The following is a 21972-nucleotide window of genomic DNA, read 5'->3' as shown; positions in this document are numbered from 1 at the left end:
CTCCATTTCACCATTGACATCTCCTTCCAAATCATCATCATCAATTATCACACATTCATCATCGTCGATAAACTATTGGCAGAAAACGAAATCATCAAACTATTGTGCCGTTCAAATCATCAAACTATTGCGCAAAAAACTTCATGTCAGTCAATCAATCTTCAATCTACAATCATACTATCTCCGGTGCCAAGGGAGGGAGGTTCACCGTTGTTCTCAATCGTTACACGGATTTCCAATATTCTTTGAATTGCAATGATCCAATGTTGGATTTCACCAACTTCAACAAGATTTCGCTCGTCATTTTGATGAAGCAGTAAATCGATTATGCAAGTTGAATGAAACTCCACCTCTATTATATTGAACTATCGTTCCAGAACAACTTTAGATCGAGCAGCATGTCGTCTGCATCTTCACACCGTTTAATGTCTAATTGGTTTATAACCTGGTGGTCTGGACCATGATATGTGACGATATTTACCCATATAGGGTTAAGAATGGGTTGGGCTACAATTCCACGGAGGAATATAAGGACTAGAAACCAAACAACTTGATCCTCCATTTCTTCTAATGTCATATCGATTTGATGCAGACCTTGTTGCACAACATAAATAATGTTATAGTGCTCAAGAGGGTGGATATGATTGGGAAGTCGGTAACGAACCAACTCATCTTGCACTCATTGATCAAGCATAGCAGCATTTGGGCCTTGTTCAAGATCAATATGAGCGACCAACTCGTGCATACCACAACCAACAATTTCAACAGGTACTCCTACTCCTCCCTCATTGCCATCATCACCATTATCGTCCTCCTCTTCTTCCATTTCATTATTGGTGTCCCCTTCCAAATCATCATCGTCATCTTCATCTGTTAGCACACCTTCATCATCATCAAGGTCTGCGCCAGCAGGGTCTACAAGGCCAACTGGCATTGTCACGGCAGCTACTGCAACTCCTATGGCTGCAGTATAAGAGACAAAATGCATAGGTTTTTCAACCTTGTTGCTAGATTTTAACTTGACATCCTTATCTCTATGCACCAACTTAGACAGAATTAAGTTCAATTGCTTGAAACATACAGAAAATGACAACTTACTAGGAATAAGCATTACTCATAAAACAATCAGACCATAACCAACTATTTGAATGGGTGCTCCTACTCGTCCTATGTTGTCATCATCATCGACATTATTGCTTTATTTTCCTCTATTTCATCATCGACATCTCCTTCCAAATCATCATCATTGATTATCACGCCTTCATTTGCATCTTCACACTATGTAATATCCCAATGGTTTATAACCTAGGACCCACTGGTTTTTGTGCATGAAATAGGATTGACATCTACCAATCTAGGGTTAAGTGTAGGGTCAGCTACAATTATACATAGAAGTTCAGAGGTAAGAAACCAACCAATTTCATCCTACAATTATTCCAACATCATATCAATTTCTTCATCCAAACCTTTTTGCACAATATATATAATGTCATACTGATTGTGATGGTAGATATTGTTGGTAAGCATCATCGACATTATTGCTTTATTTCCCTCTATTTCATCATCGACATCTCCTTCTAAATCATTATTAATTATCACACCTTCATCATTACTAGCCTCATGCCAATGACGGGCTCTCGACGACATCTAGTCACTTTGAATTCTCCAGCCAAAAGATTCTCTCGACTGAAGACTTGGGGGACTCGTGTTGTACCATATATTAAGCCTTAATATTTGGGCCTCATTACTTAGCCTATGATATCTATAAAAGGTGAAGGAAACCTTGTTTTTATAAAAAAAAAAAAATGATCTTTCACATTCACTATAGGAGAATGTCAAACCATAACCTCTCTAGAAACAAGAATTTATGTACAATATAACTCTCATTTTATATAGTGGAAATTGGCTCTACAAATCAACAAATTTCATTCTGCAATTCTTCCAATGTCATATCAATTTTCTCATCCAAACCTTGTTGCATAACATATATAGTGTTATACTGATCGGTAAGGTGGATACTGTTGGTAAGCAAGTGGTGCACTAACTCATCTCGCCCTTATTCATCTAGTGCAACATTATTGAGGATTTGCTCAACATCAATATAAGTGACAAAACCATTCAGACTGTAACCAACTATTTGAAAGGAAATGACAATTCGTCCTCCATTGTCATCATCAGCGACATTATTGCATCTTCCTCCATTTCACCATCAAAATCTTCTTCCAAATCATCATCATCATCGGTTATTACACCTTCATCATCATCAGGCTTTACGCAGCCAGAAGGAGGGTGAATATTGTTGGTAAGCAGGTGGCACACCAACTATTCTCGCACTCGCTCATCTAGTGTGGAATTATTGAGGATTTGCTCAACACCAATACGAGTGACAAAATCATTTAAAACAGAACCAACGATTCGAACGAGTACTCCTACTCATCACCCATTGTCATTATCATCGACATTATTGCCTCATTTCCTCCAGTTCATCATTGACATCTCCTTCTAAATCATCACCATCATCATTATCGATTATCACACCTTCATCATTATCAAGCTCAACGTAGCCAGGGCCTGCAAGACCAGTTGAACCTCAGCAGCAGCCGCAACACTTAGGGCTACAACATAAAAGATCAAAGTCATAGGAATTGATGCATGTAATCCTTGAAGTAATCATAGCCCTTTTTAGTGGCATTCTTTTCTTCTTGTATACCAAGCCTAACATTAAGTTATGTTTTTATAGATGACGAGTTGGACCATCTCAAATAGAAATGTCAAATTATAACAGTCAAATTACAATTGATGATTGATATGACATTATGAAGTGTTATGTCAAATTTTGTCTCTCAAACCAAATTGTCAAATAATATTTTCTTATTAACGTAGAGAAACAACAATTTCTAACATTACCCCTTACATTTAAAAGAAAATTTGGGTTTCTTGTTAATAGAAAACCAAAACCCACAAATTCTTTGGTTCCTGGAAAATTGAAGCCACCTAAATTTTATCATTAGAAAAACATCAATAAAACGAACACCAGTTTCTATCATTACCAATGATATTCAAGCTATATTTATATTTATCAAAGCACAAAAACAAAAGGTAAAAATTGTGTACTTTTTGGATCAGAGTAGGCAATTGACAAATCCATGGCTTGATATCAATAACTACTTTCAATTTAGAAAAAAAAATGAAAATGAAAATGAAAACTAAAAACTCAAAACCAATATTTGAAAACTCCTTGATAAATAAAAAAATAATCCGAAAACTATTAAGTTCAACTAAAAAATCGTTTGATAATTATTTTGTTTTTATTTTTTAACTTTACATATTGTCCTAAATGGAATGAAACCAACCACTTACATATTTGTTTTTGTAGTATTTTATTTTACACATTTAGTCCTCTTATTCACTAGTAACTATACAAGGATGTTGAATTTTTAGATTGATGGAACTTTCACGTATATGAATACCCATTATGGTACCTAGAAAGTCTGTTCTACTATTCTTGAAGGGGTGTGCTATCCACATATTTCATTTTACTTCTCTCACACCTCTTGGTAATTTCTGTCCGTTGATTTTTTTCAATTCATCCAATCTGACGATCGAAAATTAAAAAATTGTGTGAGAAGTAAAATGAAGTATATGGATATCACATCCCTTCTTGAAAGGTCTGGCACGAGATGGTAAACCTCACCGAGTTCTAGCGTGGTGTCAGGTGCCCATGGCGTATACGGTCGGGCGTTGTGTACCAGCTTGTAGCCAGTGTAAGGGACTGATGTGATTGCTTGAACGGGTGTTGAGGCTTTGAATTTGTGTTCTCTGCCCCTGTAGACTACTACATTAATTTTCTTTTGGTCTTGGCGCGGATGGAACACAACTTTTATGCAGCTTCCCATTGTTTGGCTTTGCAGAGAGAATACAAGTGATGAATTAGGAATTTCGGACTCTCATCGAATTTATAGTGTTGTGTAGCTTCGATCATTTCACATGGGAGGCAATTTGACGTGCAAGACATGACACTGCTACTTTAGTTATGATATATAATCTAAGTACCTCAAAGTCAATGGTCTGGGGAGAGATTGTTCGTTGCATCACAGCCTCAACAAAAAGTTTATATTAAAAGTATTAAATGTCAACTCCAAAAAAATGTTGAACTTAACTAGATGTTTGATGTCTTTGTTAAATATATCATGTAAATAAGGCCTCGAATCGAATCACACAGGAAGCCTGAGTCAACTAGCCACAAGCAAGCTTTGGCTCTTGATTTCAACCAAAAGAGTTGCAGAAGATCAACTTCCTAAATGATCCTATCCCAAGCAAATAACATGCCCTGTATCTAGAGAATGATACTAACGGAAATAAGCCTCATAAAGTAAGCACCTAAGGTCGCTTCAGTCTGTGAAAATGCCAAATTGCCAATTGCCCTTTCATATAGGTTGGATGGTAACACGAGTTTGAACAATGCACTTGTTTTGTACCCCTTGCCATTCTCGTGTCGCAATACCTCCAGAATGGCTTAGATCGAAAGGAATTTTCAGAACTTCCGTAACATGCAAAAGGAAGCGGGCTTTTTTTCACTTATTCGATTTCTTAGAATTCATTTAACAATGCTTTAACTGGATCCAATTGATAACATTGCTCAAATCAAAGCACATATATAGGTACATTACTACCGAGTAAGATGCAAGAATCCTAAGAACTTCATTAACTCTATAAGACTAGTGAAAGTAGATTTCATAGTTGAATTCTAATGGTACAAAACTGTTCTCTACGCCGAGAGAAAACTTCAGAAACATATAAATAGAAAACTGAGAAGCAGCACATACCAGTTTTTGATGTTACATTTCAGTGTGATGAGCTTTGTCAGTAAACTAAACAGCCCAAGTCTAAGCAGTAACTAACTCAGATGAACTCCTAGACTCCAACCATGACTTGATTGCAACCTTTGTTGTCAAAAACCAGCCAGCCTTGTCTGGGGCCTCATGGAATGGAGCATTTAATTCCTTCAAATGGGACTCAAATACACTCGCCAGACCCTTGTCTGAATACTTATGTTTCCCATGTCCAGTATTGATTCCAAGCAACGGCGGAAGCTCCTCAGCAGAGTCCAATACCTGAGACAGGTCATTGATCCAAACATGTAATGCAGTCAGAGCAGCCCCAAGAGACAGACCTTTGAGATACAGAGACCACTGGGTTTGAGACCTTGACTGTAAACCTATGTATATCTGAAGTGTAATCCCCAAGTCTAGTAGCTCACAGGCTCTCTCCAATAGATCGAGGTTCACACAAAGATCAATCAGGCAATTACAATAAGCTTTCTTTACATCCGAACCGATTGAGTTGAAAAGTTCTGATGCTTCGTTCTTGAAGTTTTCACTACTGTCTTGCTTCTCCACCAAAAGTCTTACCACATACCCTAGTTTTTCATCAGCCCTCTCAATGCAATTGGCAAGCTTGCAAAGTTCTTCCTTTGGTGTTTGAGTCATCACATTCAGGAGACAACCACAGAAACGCTCATCTGGTGTTATACCCAAATCTAGGAGTTGATTGAATATCCTAACAACGTCATCAGTGCGTTTTGCCTTCCCGTAGCATTGGATGAGTGATGTCAAAATAAAGATATTAGGCTCAAAACCAGCCTCCAACATCTCATTCAATGTTGCTTCTGCCTCTGTGACTTTCCCGCTACAGGAATATACGGTGATCATGGATGAAAAGGTCCAACTGTCGGGCTTCAAAGTTTCAGAACTCTTCATTTCTTCAAAAATGTCAACGGCTTCGTCAGTGTAACCAACATCAGCACACATAGCTAAAAGGGTATTATAAAGAATTACATTTAACTCCAGTCCCTTCTCCTTCATCTCTTTATAAACATTAAGAGCATCATCACTGTAGCGAGCTCTACCATAGGCCCTTAAAAGAGACGCATAGGTCACCCAATTTGGTGAAAGCTCTCTGCTGATCATCTCTCGGTAAATTTTCTTGGCCTGCCAAGGCCTCCTAGCTCTTCCCATGGCATCCAACAAAGTGTTATAAATAACCAAGTTTGGCTTAGCCCCTATAGCTTTCATTTCCTCATAAACATTCAAGCACCCATCAAAATTCCCCGATTGCCCGTGAATTTTGATCAATGTAGAAAACGTCACGGGATCGATGCGCCACTTCTCAGTCCTAGCTCGGTCATATAAACTGAAAGCCATTTCAACCTTACCGGCACGCCCATAGGCGTCAATCATAGCCGAATAGGTAACATCATCCGGATTACACCCAAAACTGGGCATCTTCTCAAACCACTCCACAGCCTTATCAGGCAAAGAACACATCCTAGCACAACTAATCATAGTCGAAAAGGTAACATTATCGGGTTTAACACCCCTCTGGAGTAGGTGATCGAACAGCTTCTCTGCTCTATCCAAATCCTTACCCTTCCTACACACTTTCAAAGTCACATTGTACAAAATCACCTCCCTCTTGGGTTTCAATCTCTTGTGAAAGTAGTTAAGCGCAAGCAAAGCATTTTCCGGATTGTTCATGTTATTAAGAACAACCACAGCGTCTTGTTCCAAAATATTATCCCCTAAACCCCTTAAAGCTTCAGAAACATCACTTTCATTCGGAGTACAAGAGTTCAAATACTCAGCTACTTTCACCAAAGAAGCGTACCTGGAATCGTAGGACTTCTGCCGCAGCTGTGAAGCTCTGGGGCTCCTGGGATTAACCCAGACGTAGCTTTTCGACAAAGACCCGGAATTTCCATCTGGGCTCTGACGACTTTCAATTTCTGAGTCTTTAGGGCTCTGGGCTTCTTGTGCAACCGGGTCTTGCAACGAAACATGGTGTATTTGCAGAGAGGTTGTTGACTGAAATTGTAGCGGAGGACAACTGAGTCCGTGGGTGTGAATTGCAGAGCTTCTGAGTCGAAAATTAGTCGGGGAAGGAAAAGGGAGAGAGCGGGAGGGAGTTCGGGGGTTGTGGAAGAGAGAAGAGGGCGAAGAGCATAAGTGATAAGCCATTTTCCCTCTCTGCAAGTGTTAACCTCACCCTGTCTGCGAGGAGGGGCTTTCTTTTGCTTTGCGTTCCAAGAAGGGATAGAGGGAGACTTAATTTACCATATTAGCCTTATGAGTTTATGGACCTTCCAATATTTCATAGCGGGCCTGGAAGTGATTTTCCGGGAACGGGAAATTTCCGAAGCCCAACTTGAATTTCCAAGAGCTTTACGATTATGTTAAAAGTTGGTTCAAAAAGGCTTATAATGACCTCAAGGAATCTGTTCTAAGCTTTTTCATAGCAATCTGATCGTCCTTTTACAGGTCTAAATGTTCAAAAGCTTTTTTGCCAAAGTGATGTAATGATTGAGTTTTTTTAATACAAAAGCTTTTCTGGAATAGTCCTTTTACGGTGTAAAACATATGGCATAGCTCACGACTATTCCAGAAAATGTAATGATTGAGTTTTTTTAATACAAACAAAATTCTATACTATATGATAGGGGAAAGAGTTTTGAACATTAATAAAATAAAGAAGAAGATCTTAATCACCAAAACAAATTACCACTTATTGTAAAATCATTTTTTATGAGTTTTTAAACTGAATGATGCTTTATGATGGGCTTTGCAGAAACGGTACTAGCCCAAATACAAAGTTGGTGTTGGATTAGACTTGTCGGCTTTTGGCTTTTGCCGATTTTTGTATACACATATCAATCCCTCTCGTGTTGCCGACAATGGAGGGGTGGGGATGACGGATCGAGGGTTGTTATAGAAACTAATGTGTTTGAACGAAATGTGTGGATTGAGAACAATGATACAATCATGTGGATGAAGATGAATAGACTTGCCAATCCTATGCGCTCACCGCCCATATATTATCAACTTCCCACCCAGTTTTAAGTTTTATCCTCTTTATCAACATAATTAATTAACTCTCTAATCTTAATCCTTTTATTACTCGTAATAAAAATTGGAGTAAGAAATTGGATTATGGGTTAAACACCGGCTTAATATCTAAATTTATATTTTTACACACGAGTTTTAGTAAACAATTGGAATGAAAATCCTAATTCTCACTCCTCTCGATTCAACTAGTCACACCAATTAGAGAATAACTAATAAGAAAGCATGGACAAATAAGGGAATGTGAAATGGAAACTTTTATTTCATTGAACATTGTAGCAGCCAACAACTTCATCTTCATGATGCCTTTCTATCTCTAGATAATCAATTATATAATGAACAGATATACGTGATTGTGACTTGACCACCAACATCATCAACCAACTTTATTATTCACTTAACAATATGGCCCTCTTATAATATTAAATATTAAACCAACAAAGACTGCTAAAATATTAATCCAAGATTGAACAAGACGTCCCGGTCCAAAGAAGATGATCCATGATTTACATGACTGTGCAAGCTGAGGGATTTTCTTCACTGAAACAGTCAGGGCGGGTAACACAATAGCTCCTGTTGCCCCCGCCGTAACTGTCATACACAGGCCTTCCATAGTAACCATCATATTGTATGTATGGGGCAGGCCCACCGCCATAACCACTGTAGCATGGCCCACCTGGATGCCCCTGGTAACAATCCATACAACACGCGTTTACTTGGACAGGCGGTGGGTACCCTGGCACAACAGGAGGAGAAGGCTTCACTGGCTCCGCCGGTGGCGGTGCAGATTTAGGTTTTTCAGGTTCCTTGGGTTTCTCTACCGGTTTAGGTTTTTCGGGCTCTTTGGGTTTCTCTGCCGGTTTAGGTTTTTCGGGGTCTTTGGGTTTTTCAGGCGGATTAGGTTTTTCGGGCTCTTTGGGTTTCGCAGCCGGTTTAGGTTTTTCGGGCTCTTTGGGTTTTTCAGCCGGTTTAGGTTTTTCGGGCTCTTTGGGTTTCTCAGCCGGCGGTGGCTTGGGCTTCTCTGGCTCTTTGATCTCGATGCTTTTTATGGCACCTCCACCTTTGCAGCAAATCTTGTCCCTTATCTTTTCTGGACTACAGCATACCACTTTGATCACCACTCGGTTTTCCTTCTCGTCGTATATCTGGTCTCGTATTTCTCTTGTTCACAAACACACATTTTATTTACTCAGTTTACGTTTTATCCAAAATTAATCTTAGCTTCCCAAAAAGAAAGAACTTTAACTCGGTTGCTCATCTAGTAATTATAGACAACTCAAGGAGAAGAGAGACTCACGAGGGAATTTACAGAGAACTTTTTTGACCTTCTTATAGCATTTGTGACACCCAAGATCCACCTTCAGCACCATAGTCGTAACCTGAATTACCCATTTTTAATATTAATGAAAAAAATTGTATATATATTAACCAAAGATGGACAAAAAAATTCATATAATATACAGAAGATTGTTGTGCAGAAGTGTAGACAACAAGAAGTGGAATGTAGTGCTGCTGCAGAATCAGGTTCTGACTGACAGGGAAGAATCATGGTGAAATAGTATGTGGCAAAATCAAGAACAGAGAGAGAGAGCGCGAGAGCCAAAAACAATAAATTAAATAGCAGAGCAGAGGACTTGGGATTCTTATCAGGATATAAAAAAAAATAGGAACCACAAAAAACAAATAAGAGCTTAAAGTCTCTTAGTTTTAGCCATGCAAATCATCATTGGGTTAGAAGAAGAAAAATGAGAAAAGAACATAAACTTTACCAAATATTACGTACCTTTTCCTTTTCCCCCATTGCAGCGAGTAGCGGATGCTTTCAGGCTCAGATCTGAACCAGAACCTCTCAACGAAAATGACTGAATGGGACTGCCCTCAGTGAACCAACTTTTATATCTATACAATTCGGTGGAACAAACTATAAAGCAAAGGGAAAGAGACGAAGAGAGGAATATTTGATTGAAGAATTATGACAAATTGCTTCTTAAGAAAGAGTGAGTGAGAGAGAGAGAGAGAGCACAATAGTTCTGTCCACAAATGGCCAATGACATGCGAACACGTCGACATTGGAAGATTGATTTCTTGGTATGACGATTGAGGGTTGTCGTTATATGAAGGTAGTGGCTTTCTAATGATCGCTAAAAGTTGCAAGTTTTTTGCATATCCATGTGCTGGCCTTGATTCAGGCTTCGATTCACCCACCTCACATTCCATACTTTTTTCCAACGTCCTGCCAATATCAGCTTAAGTAAATGATTCATCATGATTCCAGTATCAAAAGTAAAATTACATCCTAAGCTAGCTAATTATAATTATTAAAGTACAGAGAGTTTGGTGTGGAGGATAACTGCCAATATTATTTCATGATCATCAAGTTTATTGAAATAAACTATATTCCAAGGTCGATAATTATGGATCATGCACCCCCACATGGCACATGGAAATTCCTCCAATTGTCCCTAGATCTAAGTACCAGCTGCCACCCATCTTGAAATTTGGTTTGTTAATCTAAACCGGTGAAGAAACTTCTGGTAATTCGATGCAACTGGTAAACCATAATTGCAATCCATCTTATATTGTCATCATTAAAAGTTAAAATATTTGACAGTTTTAACTGTTTTTTTCCGAACAAGTGATTGCCTTAGACTACCAACATATATCATACATCATATACATGTGGAATTCGGTGTATTAAAAAAAAAAAGAAAACGAATGTAATAAGCCCTATTATCTACAATGTACTGGAGAGAATCACGGATGATCAAAATTCAAAAAGCATGGGCTCCAAACGACAAAGGTGTGGCTGCTACCTCAGAAAACCGTTCATATATAAGTCCTAGTTTCATAGAGGTAGATCTGCCTCACACCTCACACCTCACATGATCGCGTTTGATAAACCCGAGTTTGTCTTTTCATATTATTTTAGGGCTTCAGTTGTCCATTTATTTTACTAAAATATATCGCATACAATTAAACAAAATGTGAGGCCATATATGTACCTTCCAGATTTGTTTAGTGCATAACAGCTCATTCATTTGTGCATAAGACTTGATATGTTTCGTTTCGATGCAACCGATATGGGTTGGATTAGTGGACATAAGACTTTGTATTATATTTTATGTTATTTTATTAGTAATTTACTTAATTATCTTTTTGGTGCAATGAGATTTAGAGACTAGAAAGTAGTACACTACACACCCTAACAATAGTCAATAGCACTGTGTCGGTGGTGTATATTGCCTGGTTACTAATAATTCACAATTTGTGGTTGCGAAGTGGCTTCTGGGATTGCGGTAATACAAAAAGTCGTGAATTTTCTATACAACATGCATGCATGTGTGCTGAACTTAGGGTTGAAAATCGTTAAGATAATGATGTACGTAATACGTGCCGGCTCAATTAATCTTCTTATTTTACACAGCATTAATGTGTGTTGTCTTGTTATTTGATTGATTAATAAAAGTTGTTATGATGTCCTAATATTTGTTACATCAGCTTATCATTCAAGAAATATAATTTTATACTAATAGTTTTTGTTATCCTTTGGCTCTTTATGAAGCGCCTTATACTTTAACTTTGTCACCTTGATTTGATTTTATGTATTAAAAATATTCATTACAATTGTATTCTGAACATATTTATGTTTTTTCATTCATTTCTTTTTTAACTTTTACTTTGAGTTTCATTGTTTTGTCTTTTGTGGATGCACGGGATCAGCTGTTGAAATTATTGAGATAATCTCACACCAAGAAAAAGAGAAACTTTATATGTGTTTATAAATAATTAAACAAGTAACTTATAAGAAAAATTAATAGAGAAGAAGCAAAGAGTGTACCAATATGTTGTCATGTGTTGTGAGTACCAAAATAAGGTAACTCTCGTCTCTACTAATTAATAAAACATTTACTGTCAATCTAAATCCTATAAAATTACCAGTTATGAATAAGAAATATGAAGCAGAAATGTAATTTCACACAACCAAATTTTGTTTTTTTTTTTTTTCAAAGTATCACCTATGTGTAATCCTAACATCTCTAATTAAAAAAATAAAAAAAATCCCCTCTCCCACATTCTCAATCACTCTCTTCCTCTCTTCCTCTCTCCTTCTATTTCAAAAACAAAAATAAAAAATATTCTCACGCACTTCGTGTGTGACCATATGCTAGTAACAATGAGTGCAATTGGACTCGGGAGGGTGTGGTATTAAGCTATAAATCCACCCACCAATGATGAAAGAAAGAAAGCCATAGGATTAGGGTTTTAGAAGTGATAAGTGGTGGGGACACAGTCTTATCCAATCCGTTAATTTTTGGTGCCGACACTACTTTACACCACCCCTGATTGAATGGAGAAATTTTTAGGTGTACCGGGTACACCAAAAAAATCTCATGTACCCTCACTCATAAAATTTTGATTTTATTTATTTATTAAAAAATAAGTGAGGAATAGTGAGGATTTATGAGTGAGGGTACACGAGAATTTTTTGGTGTGCCGGGTACACCGAAAAATTTCTCGATTGAATGGGCTTTTGGTAGCTTTACGCACAGATGCGTAACTTTGTAAGACCATCTCCAATTCTTAACTTAAAATCTAAAATTTTTAACTTGGAAAATTTAGACTTTAACCCATAAATAGTTTTTCTGCTCCAACCATTTTGGTCAAAAATTTTAGCCTCAGATTATTAAATAATGAATTTAGACTAATTTTTCTTTTTAAAATAAAATATTATGTAGACTATCCTAATTTAATTTTATGAGCATTTTAACCTAAAAATATTTAGATTCTGACAAATACTGAAAAATCACTAACCGACACCATGAAACTCGTTAAACACTATGAAAAAAATATGAAACAAATGAAAGATTTTTTTTATACTTGTTTTAGCCATTAGATTTAAATTTTGACAATTAAAATTTTTTTTTTTACTGTTGAATTTCATCAAATTAGATCTTAACCGTTTGATTCAATGAATTTATAAATAGAAAACTAAATAAAATATACATATATGGTGGGTTAGCCCTATTAATCCTGGGCTAAATTTAGCTTCCATTTGAGTTTTAGGCTTTAGGCCACATTTTAGCCTTGGGTTAGGTTGAGTTTGGGGGGGAATAGAAGTGGAGATTTGAGTTTTAGCCCAGCGTTGGAAAAGGCCTAAGAAGCTTATTATACATATTACAAGGAGTATTTATCAAATATAGCAAAAAAATAACATTTAATTTCAAAAATGTGAATTAAATAGACACAAATACCTTCAAATTTAACAATTAAATAAATTAAAGGGTTTTTAGCTACTATCACCTCAAGCTCTGGTCCAACTTCACCTTTGGTTCTACACTCCACCACCACAATCCTATCCCCTTGGACCCCCTCATCACCGACATTGAGCGCCACCATGGTTACTACAAGTGGGAGCATCAAAATTTCAATCATACCTTCAATGCCTTTTTTCTTACTAATATCATTTTTAGTTTTAAATATAAAAATAGTTTTTAAAGTTAATTCACATGTCGTTATATAATTGTATTTGTGAGACCCACGTGGCGCCATATCATCATACTAACAGAACAATTGATAGATTTTTCATGAAAAAAAAAACTAAAATGATCACGATGGACAAATTCAAAGAAAGACTAAAATGATTCACGATAAACAAATTCAAGAACACTACTATTGATTATCATTAATTATTAAGAACCAGATTAAGGAGTTATGTCAACGTTATGAATCATTTTGGCTAAAAAGCCTTTAATTTATTTGATTGTTAAATTTGAGAATATTTATGTCTATTTAAGTGGAATTTTAAATATATTTAATTTTTTTTATAAAAAGTGATATTTTTTAAATTAAGAATTAATTTGTTGTTATATTTGATAAATACTCGATTACAAGAGCCGTTAATGTACACTTTTGATAGCATGAGAGAAAATTCAAAGTTTGTAAATAGAAACTATCATGTTGAATTTGGGCCGATGCTAAAATTTTGTAGCCCAGATTTGTGACAATTTAAGATGGATTTGAGTCACCAGACTGACATAACCCAACCGAGTTGGCAACGAATACAGTACAACCCACCTGCCTAAGAAAACCCTAAATCTTAACGCACAAAACCCTTTTAGGATTTGACCCCTTGGGTCGAACAGTTTAATATAAGCTTCCTGGCTCGAAAAATTATAAACCATGCAACCAATAACCATATTCTCTTGTATAGTGCACTGTACAAAGGAATAATCAGCGCTATCTATACATAACACATTATAGTTAACATATTCCAGCTCTTTCATCTCATCTCATTCTTATAAGAGATCAAAACGTTTGTGTCCCATATAAGAGAAGAATGGTGTTGGTCTGTCCCATATATTGACCCCATTCCCATAGGAGAAGAAGAAGTTGATATTGCAATTGATCAATTCAGCAGCTGAAGGGAAAAAAATTCACAGAGAGCAAAATATCATTCCCGACACAAGTCCAAATGATCAAACCCCAAAGGTTTGAACATAGGGAATTTGGAGTGTCGTGCTAGCTAGTGCTCCTGGCTATAAGCTACCCTACCATCACACATATCCTATACGAGTAGTAGATGAAGAAGTTATTTCGGGCTTCTGTGTAGTCAGGTTTTCGGCTTAATGGCCTTCTGAAGTTTGTTGACACATTTCATCTATCAAGTTGCAAAGGACCGCTTTCCAATTTACGAAGGTGTCGTGGAATTTTCACAAGCTTTTGCTTTCAGGATTCTATAATATCAGATATTAGAATCACCTTTTGATCCATATAACGCCCGACTGCTTTCCCCTTGCCTTCTTTCTTCTTTTCCCTTCCTTGTTTTTATATGCATATGTATGTAGCATATAACTAAACTCATTTCGGCTATATAGTCGTTTGAATCACATAAGGCTCCAAATTGGAAAATTACTGAAATTTCGAGTTGGTAATTGTGCGAGTTGAATCTAGAGTGCCACTTTGATCTGCTGGTTCGCCTACTACCTGTTTAGGTTTCTTTGGTAAATAGATACCAGTTAGGGTTTGCAAACAAATTTTGGCAAACGACTGATTTCCCAACGCTTTGTTGCATGTTTAAATGGATTATATACTGATGTACAAAGTTTGTAAATTAGTACTTGTTCATTAATTTCATTCGTATAGAATTTGGTTAAATAAAGTGAGTGCATGGGATTCTTTGGTGATTGATTGGGTGCCAAGGGCCAACTTGGTTACGTGAAGACAGGAATCCTTCCCTCTCCCTCTCCAAATACCAATCACCTTTTCTTTTCATCTTCCTTTTCCTTCTGGTTTACTGCTACTTTCATTTCATGGCATGGGAAACTAGATGACGATAATGTTTATCATCACAATTCACAGAGAGACACATAAAGACACACAGAGAGAATCACACACATAACCCTCGAAGAGTGAGCGAGCGAGTGGTTTCCATGAGATGGGTCCCGCTGGATTCCACCACCTCTTTCCAGATGTTGATGGCCTTCCCAATTCCCAGAGCAACCCTGATATGGAGAGATTTTTTAATGTGACCAACACACGAAGTGGTACATCACGTGTCATAAATGGTGAGATATGTGTGTTAAAATATTAATAATTTAAAAAGTAAAATTTTCCATCATTTACATAAAAATATGTGATGTACCATCCATATTCACGTGATAATAAAAAATTTCTTCCTGACATGGGCTTTTAGTTTAGTCCACATGATATTCACTTGGGAGCTTGGAATCCAAAACCCTGGGGACCCCTTGGGTTCCACCCTATTTCTAGCTACACACAAATTTATAGCACCTCTACTAAATTGAGTGAGGAGAAGAGCTGTGACAGCCTTATTTTCCTGCTCCACATGTATAATCGTTTTCTTATGCTTTATCTTTATCTTTTTGTTTTTGTTTTTGTTTTTTTTTTTTTTGTGCTGATCGATCAAGAGAGCATAATGCTTTCTTCTTTTTGTCTTTCTTCTACATAATGTAATCAACATTCCAAACATAATAATCAATAAACTCCCATTTTCTCCTGAAGCGAAGAAAAAACTAATTGTTTTTAATTATTATTATTATTATTATTATTATTATGGGAGAGAGGGTTTGAAACTATGAAAATAATTTAGAAAAGAAGGGGGTTTTGAACTCGGCACAATAGATGAAAACCCAAAACCCTATCCAATAAGATAATGTACCACATGCGGAGAAAAAAACTAATTATGTTAATTGTTGAATACATTAAATATAGTGTATGTTTTTCAATTTTCAGTTTTCATGCCGTGATTCTTGAAACAACATCTTGTTAAGTTTGTAGTTAGATTCAAATAAAAGATCGATGTTGGGATCGAAACGTTCAATATGAGTATTGTACAAATGGGAAGTGAATTTCGGCACTCTCCTATTTTTCATGGACTTCTTTTTTATTTCTGTAAAATTGTATTGAATAAATCAAAGAATAATACAATGAGGCCCGTCTGTCAGAGATGATTGATTTCAAGAGGATTATTCACTATATTGAAGGCATTTTGAAGAAAAAAATGAATGTCAATTTTATATTTGATCCAAGTTAAAGGTTGCCTGTGTAGGATTAAAAAACAAGTTTACTTCATGATTAACATTTAACTTGGACAATACAAGAAATTTGTCATCCATATTTTTCTTCAAAATGTCTTCAATATTATGAACAATATTATCTAAGCTAACTCTCTCTAACAAGCGAGACCTGAGTGTATAAAAATAAGAAAGAGTGTAGAAATCACTGACAAAATAAATCTCAAATATCCAATTATTGTTGATTACATAAAGGTAAAAAGAAAAACTAAGTTGATTAAAGGCTGACATTTGATTCGAAAAAAGGTTTTTATCTGCACTTTATCTTAATTAGTGTCGGGAAAACTTTTTGTTTGATTGCAAAACTGAAGTTAGTGATGTAGGAGGAGAACCTTATCAGGATTCATGAGCTTTTAGGGTTGGCCAATCATTTCCCTTTGGTGATTACATGTGTGTGTCTATATCAAAGTAATGCAGTATACGAGAGATTTTTTAGTGTGCTCGGAACACGACACATTAACAAAATCTCTCACAGTATGCAAATGCAATGTATACAATCGATCATAACACTGCTTTGACCCCTTAATCTAAGGTTTTGTCCTTTTAAGCACCTCAAAACTTTCTTTAAAAAAAAAAAATCAGATCTTTATACAAAACCATCATATCCACCCGTGACCCGCCACTGCTTTTTCATCCAGGCCGGCTAAAGAGATCAATCACATGCATTAACGTCTGTGTTCTTATTTGACCATGAAAAACTACTGAATTTATACCGAACGATTTGAGTAAAAAGATATATTTCTACGTAAACATTTACTCCTTTTGTCAGGGTAAAATGATTTTTGTCCCTACCCTGCCTTTAATACCAACAGTAGTATGAATGATCACGCAGTTCATTTCGAAGGAAAGCAGGGGCAATTTGTGAGAAGCTGAGTCAGCATTAAACAATTCCACGTCAGACACGTAGAATTCTCACGTACTTAAATGTCCTTTAGCTTCTTCACCCACACCCCAGAAAGGAAGGGAGAGAGAAGAGACCGACCAAGAGTTAGAGGAGAGGAGTGAGATAAAGAAATAAAAGCAAAAGAGTGAATATTTCATTTTGTTTCCAGATTGCATAACATATCTGCATCCATCTTCATTCAATCTTCTGAAGAAAACTACTTTCAGATATCACCAGAGAAATGGGCGAAGTAAGTATTTGGCCGATACTTCGTTTTATTCACTAGCTTTATTTATGTGTGCGCGCGCGCGATTTGAACAGCTTGCTGTATTTTTTGATATATTTCGAACTTTTTCCAATATTCTTGTTGGTTGTTTCTTGTGTATTTATACATTAATTTGTTTGGGCAGAACAAAGATTAGCTTCATGTATTAAGTGGCATTTTATAAGTTTAATTTTCTAGTTGATTTTTGTTTTGCTATATATTTTGTATGGAAACAAATTAAAGGAGAAGAAAGAGGAAGAGAAGAAGGAAGAAAGCAAAGATGAAAAGAAAGAAGAGAAGAAGGAAGAAAAGAAAGAAGAAGAGCCTCCGGAGATTGTACTCAAGGTTGATATGCATTGTGAAGCTTGCGCAAGGAAAGTTGCTCGAGCCTTGAAGGGTTTTGAAGGTAAACTTGTTCTTTTCCTTATTATTTCCATCTTTAATTTTTGAATTCTGACAACCTCTCCCTCATCAATTTTTTGAATTGTATAAGAATAAAACAAATTGAGCTAGGAAAATACTTATAATTTAGTTTAAAAGTGTTTTTGTATTTAGTGTAGTTCATGTTTCGCACGTTTTTCTTGAAGAAAATACTTTTCAAGTGTATTTCTTTTCGTTCATAATTAATCAGAAAGAAATTAAAAAGGTACGAGGAGGGGTTAGTGCAAGTAGTTTGAATTTTGAGTATTTGAATGTAATTAATTCGTGGTGGACGGTGGTGGGTGGACTGCAGGAGTGGAGGATGTAACGACAGACAGCAAGACGAGTAAGGTGGTGGTGAAAGGGAAGGCGGCAGACCCCATAAAGGTCTGCGAAAGATTACAAAAGAAAAGCGGCAAAAAAGTGGAGCTCATTTCACCTTTGCCTAAACCACCAGAGGAGAAGAAGGAGGACCAACCGGTTAAAGAAGCTGACAAGGAAGAGAAAAAGGAGGAGGTAATTCTTTCAAAGCTACTTTCACATTTTTACTCTCTATTTTTTCACGCACTGGCTCTCCACCATAAGATTGTCGTTATATATTACTAATGAGACATTAACAAACTCATGAAATAATCATATATATTAAGTTTAAGTTTGAACGAATTAATTAGGGTTTTTATGGATGGTGTGGACATGGATCCTCGATCCAATTGTCTTAATTCAACTAGTCAAATTATCCGGATCATTGAAATTTGATTAAATTATTACAAACAGAAGCTCGTTTTAAAAATTATAATAACCCTAACCGTTAGATCAAATTTCAATGATCCGAATGATTTAACTTATTAGAATGAGACAACCGGATCGGAAAAGGATCATGTCCCAATCTCCGATGAATGGAGGGATGGGGTCGGCTCGATTCTCTAGAACAGTGAATATCGTGACTACTGTTTTAAATACTGACATGAAAGTAACAATTCAAAGTCAGCAAATTACAGCCCCACCTCCACGAAATTCACCATCCACATGCAAGTCCCTCACAAGAAAAAATTCTCAGGCACATTAGGGTTTTCGGTATTTCTAAGTGTTTTAATTATTAATTCTTAATTTTTATGTATGTAAATAAAGATTTAACTGTTAAAATACTTAAAATAACATAATAGTTGAAGTATCCAAGAAAGTCCTTTTCACAAAACCAATACTAATCGCTAGATGATTTGTATGATACATATATATTGTTGTCGTGTGTCAAAAATATAATGATGTATTCATTTTGACTCGATTCTCGTATTATGGCCACAAAATCGCAGAATAACTTATGTCCAATGTCCATGGTCCATACCGTGGAAGGTTTTTTGAGAGTTGTTGAGGGGTTTGGGAAATTAAAGCCTTATCTAATAGAAATTGAGACTCTATATTTCATATTTGAATTGGACATTCATATTCTTATACTAGAACATTTTATTCATGTATTTTATTAACCAAATAAAATATACGCATGTACTCCAACGTCACTTAATATGTGTTCTTGAGATTTTGTGTTATACCAAAGAGGCACCAACCCTACCATACTACCATACTACCATACTCAGCTGTATGTTGTACTTACAAACATATGCTGCAGCAACCATGGGCAATTGGGCGTTGGCCATGAGTGCCGGGGGTCAGGGGTACATGCTGCAACCCGTATGTAACATGAAAAACATATGCCTTCCTACGACTCTTTAGGCTATATATAGCTATTGCTCTTCCTTATGTATGATTTAACGAATAAAATGAAAGAAACATGTGCTCTACTCCCACAAGGGCCACAATAATACACATGTTTATAGTGCATATGCAAACGTAAATTGCAATAGCATCATGCCATGGACGCTGGTTGTCGTATATTTAGTCTGTTGCATCAGTATGTATCCCACTTTCTCACATTGGGAGTTGCGATTGTTGGCATCACATGTCCATCTTTACTCTTGTCCTTCATTGTCATATATATAGATCAACATTACCAATGAAATAAACAAATCTAATATATATATATACACACACACATACACACACACGTATATGTATTCAAGAAACCAGTGATGTACGTAGAAAGTCCACAAGTCTGGCTACAGAAGACATCGTCATTAGACCAAGAATCTATATGTGTAGTTCAAGTAATAATGCTTAATCAATTAGTAAAACCCGATCTTCTGGTAAAGAATCAATTATTTGATCATACCATTCAGAATTTTATCTGTGACAAGTGACAAATTATTTATATAATTCAACGTTCGATCTTGTCAGCCTCCTGCTGTTGTTACAGTGGTATTGCAAGTTCGAATGCACTGCGAAGCGTGCGCTCAAGTTCTACAGAAGCGAATTCGAAAGATCCAAGGTACTTTTTCCGTATAATCTTTCTTTCTCTAAGCCTACATATATTTGTTTCAATTCAATTAATACAAGTCTTCTTTACCGCATGCATAGCGTACTGATGTAGTACAAATAGTTTTATTCAAATGAAAAAAAAGAATCACACATTTTGGGTTTAGGATTTAATACCTGGGGGTAGTGCATGTGAAACGCAATTCCTGTTGGAAATTTAAATTATTATTATATATTAAATTAATTGAATGGAAATTGGTAGTGGTGTCTTTTGGTGGAAAATGTGTCCCTCAAAACATGAAATTCAAATGACAAGCTCTATAAATACGGAAAGTCCATATATTCATTTAATCACTTTTCACATTTACATATCCATTCACTATATATGTACTTAGAGACTTTTAAATGTCTCATTGAGTCTTACATGAGAGTATTTAGCATAATTGTGGTTCATTAGAGCCTTATGATTTAGAATGCTATTATTACAACGCCGATCAACCATAATAAATACCGTAGTGGGGCGTAAACTTGCCTTAAGGACAAAATGTCTAACATTTGATATTCCATCATGAGTATGGATTAAATTTGATATTAGTTGAATGAATTATTTCTTGTTTTCTAGGTGATTAATATAGCAATTAAACCCTATAATAATAGAACGCCTGCAAGGCAGGGAAGTACATTTTTTCCGAATGTAATTAAAGCGCAGCCTAAATTGTTGAACTATTTTACCAGATCAACCTGTAATATTTTGGAGGGTGCATGTTAAATTAAATATTGCAGGAGTGGAATCAGTGGAAACAGACGTAGCTAATAATGAGGTTGTAGTAAAAGGCGTAGTGGACCCGGCGAAGCTTGCTGAGGAGGTGTATAAAAAAACCAGGAAGCAGGTTTCTGTTGTGAAGGAGGAAGAGAAGAAGGAAGAAGAAAAGAAAGAAGAGGAGAAGAAAGAAGCCGAGAAAGAAGGAGAGACGAAACAAGGGGAGGAAGACAAGCAGGGAGAGGATAATAAGGTCGATATCAAGCGAAGTGAATATTGGCCGACAAAGTACTACTCGGATTATTCATCGTATCCAAACCCTCAGATTTTCAGCGATGAAAACCCTAATGCATGCTCTGTTATGTGACTGCTATATGTATATGCGTGCAGTAAGACGCATGCATGCATGCCTAAATCTGCAATTTTCTAGGTACATGTGGTAATTAATAATTGAACTATTAAATATTGCAACTTATATATTAATTAAGAGTGTATGCGTGCCACCCTTGGGCATCAATCCAATATATATATATATATATATATGTAAGTTTACGTTGGTCGGACTTTGAATTATATATGTCGTCATGTAATAATGTAATTTTTTTTAATACTACGTAGTATTGAATAATATGTGAAATTAATGACTAAGATTAAAAAAAAAAGATCTAAGCAGGTGTAAAAATCAAATCTAACGACTAAAATCCTCGTAACATTGAATGATACGTAATATTGAAGCCTTACCCATAATAATGAGTTGCTTGACCTAGTTTGTATCAGATGCTCTA

The 21972-nt window shown here is 36.1% G+C and overlaps 3 protein-coding genes across 4 annotated transcripts; 1 reads left to right on the top strand and 2 right to left on the bottom strand.

Moving 5' to 3' along the window:
* Positions 1–4682: 4682 nt before the first annotated feature.
* SVR7 (pentatricopeptide (PPR) repeat-containing protein) lies at positions 4683–7575 on the bottom strand. Its single transcript, XM_068464501.2, has one exon. It carries the CDS (start codon positions 7014–7016, stop codon positions 4887–4889), a length of 2130 nt encoding a protein of 709 aa, XP_068320602.1. The 5' UTR covers positions 7017–7575; the 3' UTR covers positions 4683–4886.
* A 565-nt stretch (positions 7576–8140) lies between these two features.
* LOC137726304 (Heavy metal transport/detoxification superfamily protein) lies at positions 8141–10115 on the bottom strand. The gene is made up of 3 exons (XM_068465219.2): positions 9682–10115; positions 9196–9277; positions 8141–9057 (listed from the first exon to the last, which is right to left on the bottom strand). The coding sequence occupies exons 1-3, from the start codon at positions 9697–9699 to the stop codon at positions 8405–8407; spliced, it is 753 nt and encodes a 250-aa protein (XP_068321320.1). The 5' UTR covers positions 9700–10115; the 3' UTR covers positions 8141–8404.
* Positions 10116–17440: 7325 nt separating this feature from the next.
* On the top strand, positions 17441–21739 carry LOC137726280 (heavy metal-associated isoprenylated plant protein 7). Of its 2 annotated transcripts, none has more exons than XM_068465183.2 (5): positions 17441–17625; positions 17884–18046; positions 18374–18576; positions 20350–20440; positions 21211–21739. In XM_068465183.2, exons 1-5 carry the CDS (start codon positions 17617–17619, stop codon positions 21552–21554), a joined length of 810 nt encoding a protein of 269 aa, XP_068321284.1. In that variant the 5' UTR covers positions 17441–17616; the 3' UTR covers positions 21555–21739. The 2 variants fall into 2 exon arrangements, with proteins under 2 accessions (XP_068321284.1, XP_088549643.1); XM_088693517.1 differs by having other exon boundaries at positions 17447–17625; positions 17839–18046.
* Positions 21740–21972: the final 233 nt, after the last annotated feature.

Source organism: Pyrus communis, chromosome 5 (assembly GCF_041283825.1).
Source record: "Pyrus communis isolate YQ-2024b chromosome 5, ASM4128382v1, whole genome shotgun sequence".
Classification (NCBI taxonomy): Eukaryota; Viridiplantae; Streptophyta; class Magnoliopsida; order Rosales; family Rosaceae; genus Pyrus; species Pyrus communis.
Note: the sequence above shows the minus strand (reverse complement) of the source record. Positions and strands in the feature narration are given on the sequence as shown.